At 44.5% G+C, this 13586-nt stretch overlaps 1 protein-coding gene across 3 annotated transcripts in view; it reads right to left on the bottom strand.

Annotated features, from left to right (window-relative positions):
• LOC142257877 (contactin-associated protein-like 5) overlaps positions 1–13586 on the bottom strand; it is a 512033-nt gene that overhangs the window by 183254 nt on the left and 315193 nt on the right. For all 3 annotated transcript variants that reach the window (XR_012727671.1, XM_075330145.1, XM_075330146.1), the window contains 3 exons: positions 7642–7906; positions 2069–2218; positions 1529–1700 (listed from right to left, as the gene is read on the bottom strand). Coding sequence is in view for 2 of the 3 variants with exons in the window: in XM_075330145.1 (XP_075186260.1) it covers positions 1529–1700; positions 2069–2218; positions 7642–7906 (587 nt within the window). In the remaining variant the exon portion in view is untranslated. The remainder of the gene's footprint in view (positions 1–1528; positions 1701–2068; positions 2219–7641; positions 7907–13586) is intronic.

Below are 13586 nucleotides of genomic sequence, written 5' to 3' on the forward strand. Positions count from 1 at the left end.
TTCCGAAAACAATACTAAGGACCAGGGGGCACTCACTGCGAGTGGAAGAAAAGCGATTTCGACACCTAAATAGGAAAGGGTTCTTTACAGTTAGAGCGGTCAGACTGTGGAATGCCCTACCACAAGAGGTAGTAATGGCAGATACTATAACAGCTTTTAAAAAAGGGCTGGATGATTTCCTCAGTACACAAAACATTGTTGGTTATAAATGACTTAGTGACTAAATGTAGAACTGGTGGAGGAAGGTTGAACTAGATGGACCTAGGTCTTTTTTCAACCTAAGTAACTATGTAACTATGTAACAGGGCAGGAATGATTCTGGACGCCTTCCAGGGAGGAATGACCAAACACACCCCCCCCCCCCCGGGACCTGACCTTTATACTGCCCTAAAAACACCACCTCCTACTCAATCACAACACCCCAAATCCCAACTGGACCTACAGCTCCACCCTACACTTTTCCCACACAGAAATGCACACTGAAATAAGCCTCTTATCTGAATCTAAGGCCTACCATCCCTCCTCAGTCATGCTGCCCTCCCTTGATCCCCTTTGGGTCAGCAGTCTGGGCTGTCTCTTTATCACAATAAATTCCTGCTACGCTCCATACCTTACAAAGAACAATACAATTTTCAACATGACCAGACCAGTGGATACTATGAGAATTACATTATACACCATGTAATGAACTCTATTCTAACACATTAGATTTCAAAATTAATAAAAGAAAGACAGACAAAGGAAAGACTCATGAATGTTAGAGAGAAAAGACAGAGAGGAAAGGGTTCTAGAAAGAAAAAAAAAAGTAATAGAGGTCAAAGGAAGAAGAAAATAAATAAATAAAATAATTATAATAATAATAATAACGATGAAAGACAAGGAGAAAACAATTGAAAAAAAGAAGTAGAAAGAAAAAAAAGTTAAAGAGATGTAGAGAAGAGCATGACAAAAAAAGGGCATAAAATGGAAGGCAAAATAAGTAAAAGTACAAAAAAGAAAAAGAAAAGGAGACTACCTTAAAAAAATGAAAAAAAAAAAACAGAAAAGAATAAAGATGAAGAAGGAAGGACAACGTAAGTGAAAGATTATGAAATGGGAAAAGAAAAAAAAGAAGATATATGTAAGGGGAAAAAAAGTGCTAAAGAAAACCGTAAAAGAAAAAACAAAGGTGATAATGTAGAAGGAAAGAATAAAAATAGGGGAAAGAAAGCAGAAATGGTAAACGGGAAGAATAGATTGGGATAAAATAAGGATTAAGTATGAATAATAAGGATGAATAAGGAAGAAGAACAAAATAACAGTGATACATGAGTGAAGAATTGGGATGAGTAAGAAAAGGAAGAAGGAAAAGAAAGGGAAGAGGAAGAAGGAAAGGGAAAGTGTAAAAAGGAAAGGGAAGAGAAAAATGGTAAATAAATAAGATGGATAACTACTTCTAACTATTTTATAAATATTATATAAGTTTATGAGTGGCTGCCTGGGTACACACAGATATACCTGGATTGTTATTAATGAGAATGGGAGTTACCTGTCCTTAATGCCACACATATCAATCTCCAGATCAGTGAAGTTTCCCAAGGCTCCGCGCTGCACTGAGATCAGGTCCTTGGGCTGATTATCAATAAATATGAGCCTCATGCATCCTTGGAATGAAGAAATAGGATTTGTACAGGAGGAATCTACCGGCGGATCTGGACAGCCTGTTCAGTGAGAGAATAAAGATCAGCATCTAATCACATTTATATTTTATGAGAATTTTGGGGAGTGACCCCAAGATCTTCATATTCCACATATCTCCTTTATTACATAAATCTTGTAATAAAACTCTCAGGTTATGAGATAAAGAACATCCACACGGAAGAAGGAGAAATGAGGAAGTTTCCTAGAATTTTCATCATCTGCAGTCTGTCTCATTGATTTATTCAGTTTAGTAGAAAAGTGAAGACAACAGACTGGAAAGAGTTAAAGTGAATGACAAGATGTATTAAAACGTCAGAAATTTCATTAAGTAATATTGTAAATGTCTGTCCATCCATCTGTTTACCCCTACCGCAACGGAACATCTCACCTCCAAAGTAATACTGGTGTCCTGTGGAGATCTGTACGGGGAGGATGGCATGGACGGAAGAAGCTGCCCCGTTATCCAGCGTCAGAGAAATGCGATGTCTTCTCGCATTGATGGTAATTGAGTGCCACAAGCCATCATTTAAACCACTGCCTAGAAAATGAATCATAGGTTATTCCTGAAGCCTTTTTAGCACGGAGTAAACTACACAAAATAAAAGTAAAGCCAGAAGATCAAATGTCGGAATATGTTTCACTTTGTCCACGAGTCTTTTGATTTTCTCCAATGCTCCACATGCATTGACTGCCTATTGCTTCTCTTATATCTTATATTCTCGAATATTACAAAAATCAGATTTCACCAAAATGTGGAATTTTGTTCTAAAAAGATTTCGCACGGATTCAGCCAGTGGCCTCTTTTTCAACCATAAAAGGCAATCAAACTATAAAAAACAATATTTCTACTCAACTTTCCGCTCACCTCTCTAGCTCTTCCAGTCCTTAACTTCCCCCGTCCGATACTCACCATTTCTTCAGACTGCTGTTTGGGTTGAAGTCCAGCAGTTGCCATGACCTATGGCCAGAGCTTGCGCCAAGCTCTCATCAGACCCAAAAAATATGAGTCAGCATGTGAGGTTTAAAGGATCAATGCAAGCGGCAGTAAAATGAAGATGCGTCGAGGAATGGACGGGTGATGGTGAGGGGAGGAGTACCCAGACAGGTGAGTGGTAAGATGGGTATAAGATTTTTTTTATATTTTTTTTTTTTTTTTTAAATCTTACATTTATAGAATAATAAGGAACATTAAATTTGCAGAGAGAATCTTCTCTGTGATTCAAATTTTCATGGAAAAGCCACAAGATTAAGAGAATTCAAATTGTCTAGTTCACTAATCTCTTCTAATTGTTATTTTCACAACCAATGAACCTTTACCTTATAATAATACACAATTTATTATGACAAACGGGGCAATCCTGCCATTAAAGTGGGTTTAAAGTGCAAAATTTCTCTTTATGGATAAAGCTAAGTTGGTGTAGGAGATATATAGACCATGCAGTGTCTCCCCGGCAATTTAAATATGGTAATACCGTCTTCAGAGTGAAAGAGAACAGGAACTTTTTTGCCAACTATTGGGGATAGCAATACAAATACTCATTAATGGTCCTACCACATGTGTTAGGATGAGGCGCCAAACCAGAAGCTCCATTTTCAGACACACGTTATATGGTATTTTCCCTTCATCATTGCAAAGCAGGATATTTGATTTGGCTAGGTTAGAGACCTCTGACAGGGGGTCTATAAGAAAATAAATTCCTTGTGGATCATCCTAAGTCAGTGTGGCACCCCTGAGGCTTCAGTCGCCACAGGGTATTGCAGCTGACTTAAAGTGCAGTACTCATCCTGGGTAAGGAAGAGGTTAACCGCTGGTCTTCACTTACACAACACACACAGCTCTGGTGCTTTCCCACTGGAACTGGGCTAGATGTGGTCACCATCACAACGGGACTTCCCCAGCACTAGTAAGTCATCAGGAAGGTGGGGACAGCATGAGGGAAGTTAGAGAACACGCAGACTTTTACCTCAGAATAGTCTGGGACACAGAACAACATGGCCACTGTGGAGAGTGCTTTAGACCTTCTACAGTTAGGACCAGCCCAACTGGAAGAAGCAGGAGATGACCAGTGGAGCTGTGGGACACAGGCGTAAAAACGGTCGCTGAGAGGAGAGCTCCCTTGAGACTGGCGCAGTTCAAGGTACGGAGCCCTAGAGTTGCATATACTTCAGGTTGTGCCACCAGAATGCACTGGAAAGGGGGATTTTATGTCCCTCTGGCCACCACAAGATCTTGGAGCACAGTAGCAACATAGAGCCAGGAGTCATGATCACAGTCAGGCCCCAAACGGACTCACGCTGCCTGCAGACGGAACGGGAACTTTAACAACGAACAGGGGCCCCCAACCACTTCTGGTCACGGGGATCCACACAGAAAGCGCAAGAAAAGAAGGGTTCACACTCCACAACACTAGCGGTGACCTCCGAATTATCCGGGATCGGCTGGAGCCCATCACAGCAGAGACCAGCACTCTAAGGGTGACAACTGGACAGTGAGTAAAAACCTTGAACCGCAACTACTGAGTCCTCCCTTCATTGCCAGCACTGTCACCTCGTGCTCCGATGCCCACAGTCACTACTACCACCATCATTCTCCCTGGGGACCAGCTCCACCTGTGGGGAGCTGAACCATCCTGGCTGCAACACCAACCGCCCCACAGGCCAGCACCCGCAGCGGCGGCTAATCCCTGGTCGCACACCACAGGTGGTGTCACGAGGCAACTATAATTCCCAGCATCCTCATCATCCCACCATCCTTCTCCATCATCCAAATTTCCCTTCTTGTGGACACCTCGGGGTCACAAAACCAGGCAAGGGCCACCCGTGACAACCCTGTGACCCTCCACCAGCCTGGTGACGAGTATTCCCCAAGACCCTGTTGGGTGTTCCATCAGCATCAAGAGACTTATAGGTCATGCAATGCTCCTCTGGGAAGTTAAATAAGTAAATAGCTCTTTGGTTGAAGAGACAAACCAGGAACTGCATTTTAAGACACATGTTTTGGGGAGTTTGTCTTTCATCAGTGCAAAGCAGTAGGCTTGATTTGACTGGGTTAATGACCTCTGACTAGTGGTCTATGGGGGTCAATAAGGCCTATGGAGGTCAATGGTCTCAACATTCCAGCCTTTGACTTTAGCACACAATTTCACATTTTTTCATGACTCCTCCTGACTCCTAAGACTCCTCCTTACTTTACTCTTTGATGTTTTGACATTTTTTTATGATTACTGTCTCTAGTGGTTTGGAATTCTACAATTTCACTGTTTTTACTGTAAAAACCTTTTCCTCAATTAGTGTGTTCAAGGATATCTACAGGCTATACATCTAATAAAGAATACTTTATAGTAAAAAAACAGTCAAATTGTGGAATACTAAACTACTGGAGATAGTAAAGTCAAATTAATGTCAGAACATTTGAGACTAAATTAAGGTAAAGGGTGAATTTTCACACCTCAATGAGAAAAATGTCAAAGCCAGAGGCTGCTACAATATTGAAGCCATACTGTAACTAGGGATGAGCAAACCCCCGTGGTTTGCTGAGCTAAGCAAGGGGTGTGCTCGTGAACCTTTATCCGAGCTTTAACTTTAACTCCGATAACCTCCTGACTACACCCCCGCGATACCTGGTAGCGCTGGTTTTACAGGGGTGTCATCAGGAGGTCATTCAAGTTCATTAGATACTCCAATGACCTCCTGACATCACTGCAAAGACACTGCTGGATACTCACCTGTCTCTGGCGATGCTATCCTCGGTGATGCGGTTGCTTCTGGGTCCGCGACTACTACCTCTGCTATGGTAATGTCTAAATCCCAGTGGCTAGAAGAACCTTTGCTGATGTCATATCCACGTAACCAGAAGTAGCAGGGCTTCTGCCAACATGGTTGATACGAGGAAGCAACATTACTTTTCTAAGTCCATGTGGGCATGGAGTTGATTATAATAGAAGCGGGTGTCTGGGGGTAAGACCTCCACATGGGGAAAGCAGGGGAGTGAATCCCCCCTTGCATGATTATAGTGGATGAGAGGAAACATCACCATGCCCACCAACGAAGCCGGTCACGCCCACTAACCAAGCCTGTCACGTTCAAGGCCCTTCTAGCCACTGGGATTTACCACAACTCATCTGCTATATCTGACAATCACAGCAAGCAGCCATAGAGCATGACTGCCCGCTGTGAGCTTCAGGCCGTGACTGAAGTGAGCCACGCGATCAGCCTGTGACATCACTCAGATTAGCTGTGGTCACAGCTGGAGTCATCCACCTGTGACCGCAAATCACCTGAGGGACATCACCACTGATAGCGCAGCTCTCTTCAGTCGTAGTCTGAACCTTACAGTGGGTAGTCATGCTCTATGGCCACTCGCTGTGATTGTCAGATGTAGCAGTGCTGGAAGCATCGTGAGACTGGTGAATCGGTAAGTATGAAGCTCCTGCTCCAACCCCTTTGTGCCGGATTCCAAATATATTTTTGGAAACGCATTGTATGTGGGAAAACTGAACCAAACGCCAACTTTCAATTGTAATTCTTGTGTTTGCTGATTCCCGAACCAACGAGCTCAGGCTCGTAGTGAACCTGAGTTTGGCGAGCCTTTATCGAACAGGTTCGCTCATCTCTAATTGTAACAGTGGCTATGGAGAGACTAAAGCTTTCACATTAAGCATTGAATTAGTTCTTACTGAAGGTTAGAGTACTAGAGATCAAAGTTTCCTTAACCGCTTGAGGATCATTCAATGATAAAATACCATGGAGCAGTTTCCTTTTCTAGGGAATCAATCAGCAGGTTTTTGCTATGTAATCTGAGAGCCACATGATATAGGGGATAAGTCTGATTTCGGTGATGTATCACTTACTAGGTGTGTTGCTTCTTTAATGAAATCAGTGTATTATCAGCAGGAGGTTATCACTACAGGACTAGGTATCTCGTGCCTCTTAGTCAATTCCTGCATCATGCTGCTCTCGGATTACATAGCAAGAACCTGATGACAGATTCTGTTTAAAGGGAACCTGTCACAAGTTTTGATGCCTATAAGCTACGACCACCACCAACACCGGGCTCTTATATACATAATTCTAACATGCTGTATATAAGAGCCCAGGCCGTTGTGTAGAATGTAAAAATCACTTTATAACACTCACCTAAACGGTTGCTGCGATGGAGTTGGGTCATTTGGGCGTCTTCGTTCTCCGGTGCCGGCGCCTCCTCTTTCGGCCATCTTTGTCGTCCTTCTTCTGAAGCCGGGGTGTATGATGCATCCTACGTCATCCACACTTGCTGGCAATGCGGTCCTGCGCAGGCACACTTTGATCTGCCCTGAACAAGGCAGATCAAAATATTGCAGTGCGCTAGCGCGGGACCGGCGAGTGTGTATGACGTAGGATGCATCATGCACCCAGGCTTTAGAAGGAGGACAAAGATGGCCAAAAGAGGAAGCACTGGAGAAAGGAGACACCCATATGGCCCAACTCCACCGCAGCGAACATTTAGGTGAGTATTATAAAGTGATTTTTACGTTCTACACAACGGCCTGAGCTCCTATATACAGCATGTTAGAATGCTGTATATAGGAGCCCGGTGGTGGTGGCCGCAGCTTATAGGCCCCAAATCTGGTGACCGGTTCCCTTTAACTTTTCAGTGATTGAATATGTAATGTATAGTGATTGTCCTAAACTCTATGTAACCCCAAACAGTACTACTGTTTAGCCTGCTGTATATGGACATTAAAAAAAACAAAATGATCAGTGGTTATTCATCATGTCAAACGGAAGAATATGGTACTTTGTGTTACAGAAGCATAAAAGAATATGACAGTTAAAAGTGAAGATGTATTTTAATACACGCATTAGATCAACCTGAAGGAAACTTTTCATAAGTAATAAAACTTAGGGTGTCATAGGGTAGAAGTTTCTCCAGCTCATAAACTTTACAAACATAATCCCAATGATTCATCTTGAAGACATTACCTGTACTTATGGACTGGATGTTCACCATCTCCTTCTGAATCATTAGTAGTAATTTTCCTGAAAACAGCTGAAGGATAAGAATACCGGAATCTCCAGAAAGTTTGGTAGAAAGCAGGAGCCCATCACTATTCCACGTGCGGAACTGGACACTGACGGAGAGGTCGTCCATTTGTACCAAGCCCGGTAATAACAAGAAACTGGTGCTGGAGCTTAGGAAGGTCACAGGAACAACGTGGGGCTCAGAGCAGGAAAATGTTATGTTACCCTAGAAAATGCAAAAAATGGACAACGTTAGGAAAAATACAACAACCTGAAGCCCAAGATGGCATCTAATAATGGACTGACGGAAGAATTCTTCATGAAAAGGGTAACTGAATGTGGTACAGGCATTTAACAAAGTCAAATCCTCAGCAAACATAAGTATTATTTTTTACTGAAACCGGATCTGTCTCCAGGTTTTTGCCACCTTATCTGAGAAGAGCAAAATGTAGAGACAGAAACCCTGATTACAGTGATGTATCACTTGCTGTCATTGTAACGCCCCTGGACTATCAGGTCGTCATAGGGTATTGCACAGTCTGCCCTCCCGTGCAGTATCCACCTCCTTCTTGGTTATGGGTCCTATATGGTGTTGCCTACATCAGCTAATCAAAATCCTAGGAACACTCTAGACCACACCCACCAATCACACCAGTGGACGGCTTGAGTGGAATAGTCGCCCACCTGGGAGGGTTGGAGGTCAGGAGTGTCAGGAGAAGCGAGTTGTAGTTTGGAAGTGAAGGTGAGAGGAGGTCAGGAGCAGGGCTCCTAGGAAGCTATCTAAGTGGCAGACGGTGGTCTGGGCCTAGAGAAGCTGGACCCCCAGTAACAGGGGATTGTGGCAAGGGGCACGGAACTGTCGAGGAGGACAGCCGGCGGCCTTGCACCATCACCGGGCTGGGACCAGGGCACGAAGGGCTATGTGGACCCTAGATCAGGGAGTAGTTTCAGGCAACCTGACAATTTACCCAACGAGAACGGAGCCTTCAAGATCCACTCTCCACTCACTCCAAATTCGGGGTACTAGCGCAATGACGGGGATAGGACTTTCCACTGAAAACGGTCCAGAAAATCCCAAGCATGAATCCTGAAAGCAAGCTCCCACACTTAGCCATAGTGTGGAGCGGGACCCGGCAAGTTCCATACTACCGGGACCAACAGAGAAGTAAACTTAGTGCCAGGAGGCAGGTCACAGATCACCAGGCAGCACCATTGGGGACGGGACCCGAACTAAGCTCCCCTTAGCGGCAGCGGTGTCCAGAGACTTTTGTTTATGCAGTTGTCGGTGTCAGCTTAATGGACTGAGTGAGTACGCAAGTGACCCCTTCACACCCAACGGCACTCCCCCTCACCATCACCAAGCCCTGGGGTATCCCCCCTACCCATGGAGGGTCACAACACCTGGCTGCCCCGTTCCATCATCCCCGCGTACTCCCAACTGCAGCGGTGGTACTCCTAATTACTACATACAACGGGTGGCGTCACGAACTCTAATACAATCCCCTGTAAATACCCCCTTAATTTGAGTGGCCGCACGACCCCCGGGTCCGGAGACCCCTCGAGCCACCGCAGACACGGGGGCGGCACATCATTTTGATAAAACTACTGTTTTGACTTTTGAAAATCTAGCAGCTCTATATAACCCAGTCCCCACCACTGATTGGCAGCTATCTCTGTACACTGTCCATGGGCAGAAACAAGCTAATCAGTGTTGTGGGCGGGGTTATACAGAGCTCAGCATTCAGAAAAACTGCTAGATTTTAAGCAGAAAAAAATTATTTTATCAAAATGTCAGCAAGCAGCTCAGTGCGTGACACATCGCTGGAATTAGGATCTCTGTCTCTACACTATGCTACCCTCAGATAAGGTGGCAAAAACCTGGTGACAGATTCCCTTTAAGTACAAGAGCATCTTAATAAATTAGAATATCATCAAAAAGTTAATTTATTTCAGTAATACAATACAAAAAGGTAAACACACATATATTATATAGAGTCATTACACACAGAAGGATCTATTCCTATATATTATATAGAGTCATTACACACAGAGGGATCTATTCCTATATATTATATAGTCATTACACACAGAGGGATCTATTCCTATATATTATATAGAGTCATTTCACACAGAGGGATCTAGTCCTATATATTATATAGTCATTACACACAGAGGGATCTATTCCTAAATATTATATAGAGTCATTACACACAGAGGGATCTATTCCTACATATTATATAGAGTCATTACACACAGAGGGATCTATTCCTACATATTATATAGAGTCATTACATACAGAGGGATCTATTCCTATATATTATATAGTCATTACACACAGAGTGATCTATTCCTACATATTATATAGAGTCATTACACACAGAGTTATATATTCCTACATATTATATAGAGTCATTACATACAGAGGGATCTATTCCTATATATTATATAGTCATTACACACAGAGGGATCTATTCCTATATATTATATAGAGTCATTACACACAGAGAGATCTATTCCTACATATTATATAGAGTCATTACACACAGAGGGATCTATTCCTATAAATTATATAGAGTCATTACACACAGAGGGATCTATTCCTACATATTATATAGAGTCATTACACACAGAGGGGGATCTATTAATATATATTATATAGAGTCATTACACACAGAGAGATCTATTCCTATATATTATATACAGTCATTACACACAGAGGGATCTATTCATATATATTATATAGAGTCATTACACACAGAGGGATATATTTCTATATATTATATAGAGTCATTACACACAGAGGGTTCTATTCCTACATATTATATAGAGTCATTACATACAGAGGGATCTATTCCTATAGATTATATAGAGTCTGTTATGGGGGGCTGTCTGATAAATGTCTGATAGATGATAAAGCCTACTCTGGACCTCTCCGTAGAGAAGCGAGAAGAGTTGACCTCTAGGTGTATCTGACACTGACTAATGAAACCACGACATGATCTGGCATCGTCAGAATATCTGTTTGGCAGAGCAAGTCGAGGATCATGTGCAGATGTCACCATGGTCTGAGGTTTATCCTCTATACTCTTGAGCCGCGACTCAAGTACTTGTATGTAACGGTGTAACTGCTGATATTCTGCCATAACTGCCAGACCCTTGGCTCAGTCCTAATGTTACGGGGGGCTGTCTGATAATAAAACCTAAAAGAATGTCAGACAGTCAGGGTCCACCGTGCAAAGACTCTGCTGCAGACTATGGCAGAGAATAAGGGGTATATAAGTGTGCCACTGTAAAAAATAATAGCACAAGTGCAGAGTGCAATACCTCTGTTATACTCACAGAGGAATATAATTAGAAAATAAAGCAATTCCTCCCTTACTCGGAGGGTGTGTGGAATGGTCTCTGTTAAAGATCACAGAGACAAAAGCAGTGAGTGGGAAATGGCACCTACCTAGGTCCGTTCCTCTAGTGGTGCCAGGAGATGGACAGCAGCGTAAGTCGCACAAAGCTCCTACCTGCGTTCGCTCCACTAGTGTGCGAGGACACGAACCACTAGATATGGCACCTGCCTAGGTCCGCTCTTCTAGTGGTGCAAAAGAGACGGACAGCAGCATAAGCCGCACAAAGCTCCTACCTCTGTTCGCTCCCCTAGTGTGCGAGGATACGAACAACTGCCAGACGCAGTATAAGGAATGTTACCCTAGCGGCACCGTGCACCTACGAGTAGAATCACAAGGCCCAGCTGGACCATGTGCCTCAGGCACCTGCCTATGTCCGCTCCACTAAGAGGTAAGGATACGGACTGCAGCCGAAGTTGTAAGGTATAAGAACGCTACCCTGTCGGTAGCGCTCACCTAACATAGACAGAGAGATGCCTAGAGGGACGTGCACAGGGCGTCTACCCTCATGCATGAACCAAGAGGACTGAGCGCCGGGCGGCGTTAGTCAGGGTCTTATATAGACTCTGTGCCTCATCCAAGATGGAAGACACCAGAGCCAATCCGCTGCCAGAATGACAGCAATGACGTCACGCTGGCCTATCACCGAGCAAAGCGTCACAAGCACATGACCAGCGACCAATCGGCATAGAAGGTGTCAGAGACATGTGACCACATGTCACAAGCACATGACCAGTGGCCAATCAGCTTAGAAGGTGTCAGAGACATGTGACCTCGTGTCAGCGATGATGTCACCCGCACATGTGCAATGGCTCCAAGATAGGACTTAGTCTCCAGCGCTTGCACATGTGCAGTAGCAAGAAATCCGGACATAGTCTCCAGAGCCACAGCAACCGTAACAGTACCTCCCCCTCAAGGGCCCCCCTCCTGGCGACACAGGTAATCGGCAACTAAATCGGGAGCATGGACAGCCTCCTCAGGCTCCCAAGAGCGATGTTCCGGCCATAGCCCTCCCAATCTATCAAGAAGAACCTGCGCCCTCTAACCATCTTAGAACCAACTATGGCTCGTACCTCATAGCTAGAGCGAGAGGAATCAGAGGCAGGAGAGTGCACTTCACGAGCGTGAGGTAAAATAGCCGGCTTTAGCAGTGAAACATGGAATTTGTGATGGATCCTAAGATGGACGGGTAACTTCAATTGGTAGACTACAGGATTTATCTGTCGAAGAACTTCATAAGGACCCAGGAAGTGAGGAGCAAATTTGACAGAGCTCACTCTGAGTTTCACGTGTTTTGCAGAGAGCCACACAAAGTCCCCTAGAGAAAAGACAGGAGCCGGGCGACGAAACCGATCGGACACCGTCTTCATACGGTCCTTAGCTGCTTGGATCGACTCTTGAGTCCGATCCCAAAACTCTCTGGCATTAGTTACCCAGTCAGCCACAAGAGGAGGAGGTGCAGCAGCGGGAAACGGTACCGGTACCCTAGGGTGTTGCCCATTATTGAGTACGAACGGTGTCTGCCCAGTGGCCTCAGCCAGCGAATTGTTAAGGGCAAATTCTGCCCAGGGTAGGAGGGAGGACCAGTTATCATGGTTCTTAGCAACAAAGTGTCGAAGGTATATAATCATGGATTGATTGGTACGCTCAACCAAACCATTGGTCTCCGGATGGTATGCCGAAGAGAGATTCAACTCAATTTGCAGAAGGCTACAAAGATCTCGCCAGAAATGGGAAGCAAATTGTGGGCCTCTATCACAAATGATACGATCTGGCATCCCGTGAAGCCTAAAGACATGCTTGAGGAATAGTTTGGCTAGTACCCTGGAAGACGGGATTCTAGATAACGGTACGAGATGAACCATCCGGGAGAAATGGTCCGTAAAGACCCACACAAATTTATGTCCCTGTGAACACGGAAGATCACCCACAAAGTCCATGCCTACCACCTCCCATGGTCTATCTGGCACTGGTAAAGGATGCAAGAGCCCAGCCGGTCTCTGCCGTAATGGACGGTTGCGAGCACACGAGTAGCAGGAACCGACATATCTCTTGACGTGGCTGGCTAAGTGTGGCCACCAATACCACCTCTCCAGTAACTCTCGTGTCCGCCTAATACCAAAATGCCCACCCACCTTTGAGGTGTGGGCCCACGACAGTATATCATTCTGTCGATCAGGCGGCACAAAGGTCTTGCCCGGTGGGATTTGGTCTAACGTCACAGGGGAGAGCGTATGAAAAACCCTGGAGGGAAAAATAAGACGAGGTTCGTCAATCTCTTCCTGGGTAGAAACCATAGAGCGAGACAGGGCGTCTGCCTTGTTATTCTTACTCCCAGACAGATAGTTGATGGAGAAGTGAAAGCGGGAGAAAAACAAGGACCAGCGGGTTTGGCGAGGATTCAGACGCTGAGCGGTTTGTAAGTACGTCAGATTCTTATGGTCTGTATAGACCTGGAAAGGATGTTTCGCTCCTTCCAGCAAGTGACGCCACTCCTCCAAGGCTAAT

Source organism: Anomaloglossus baeobatrachus, chromosome 12, assembly GCF_048569485.1.
Source record: "Anomaloglossus baeobatrachus isolate aAnoBae1 chromosome 12, aAnoBae1.hap1, whole genome shotgun sequence".
NCBI classification, from domain to species: domain Eukaryota; kingdom Metazoa; phylum Chordata; class Amphibia; order Anura; family Aromobatidae; genus Anomaloglossus; species Anomaloglossus baeobatrachus.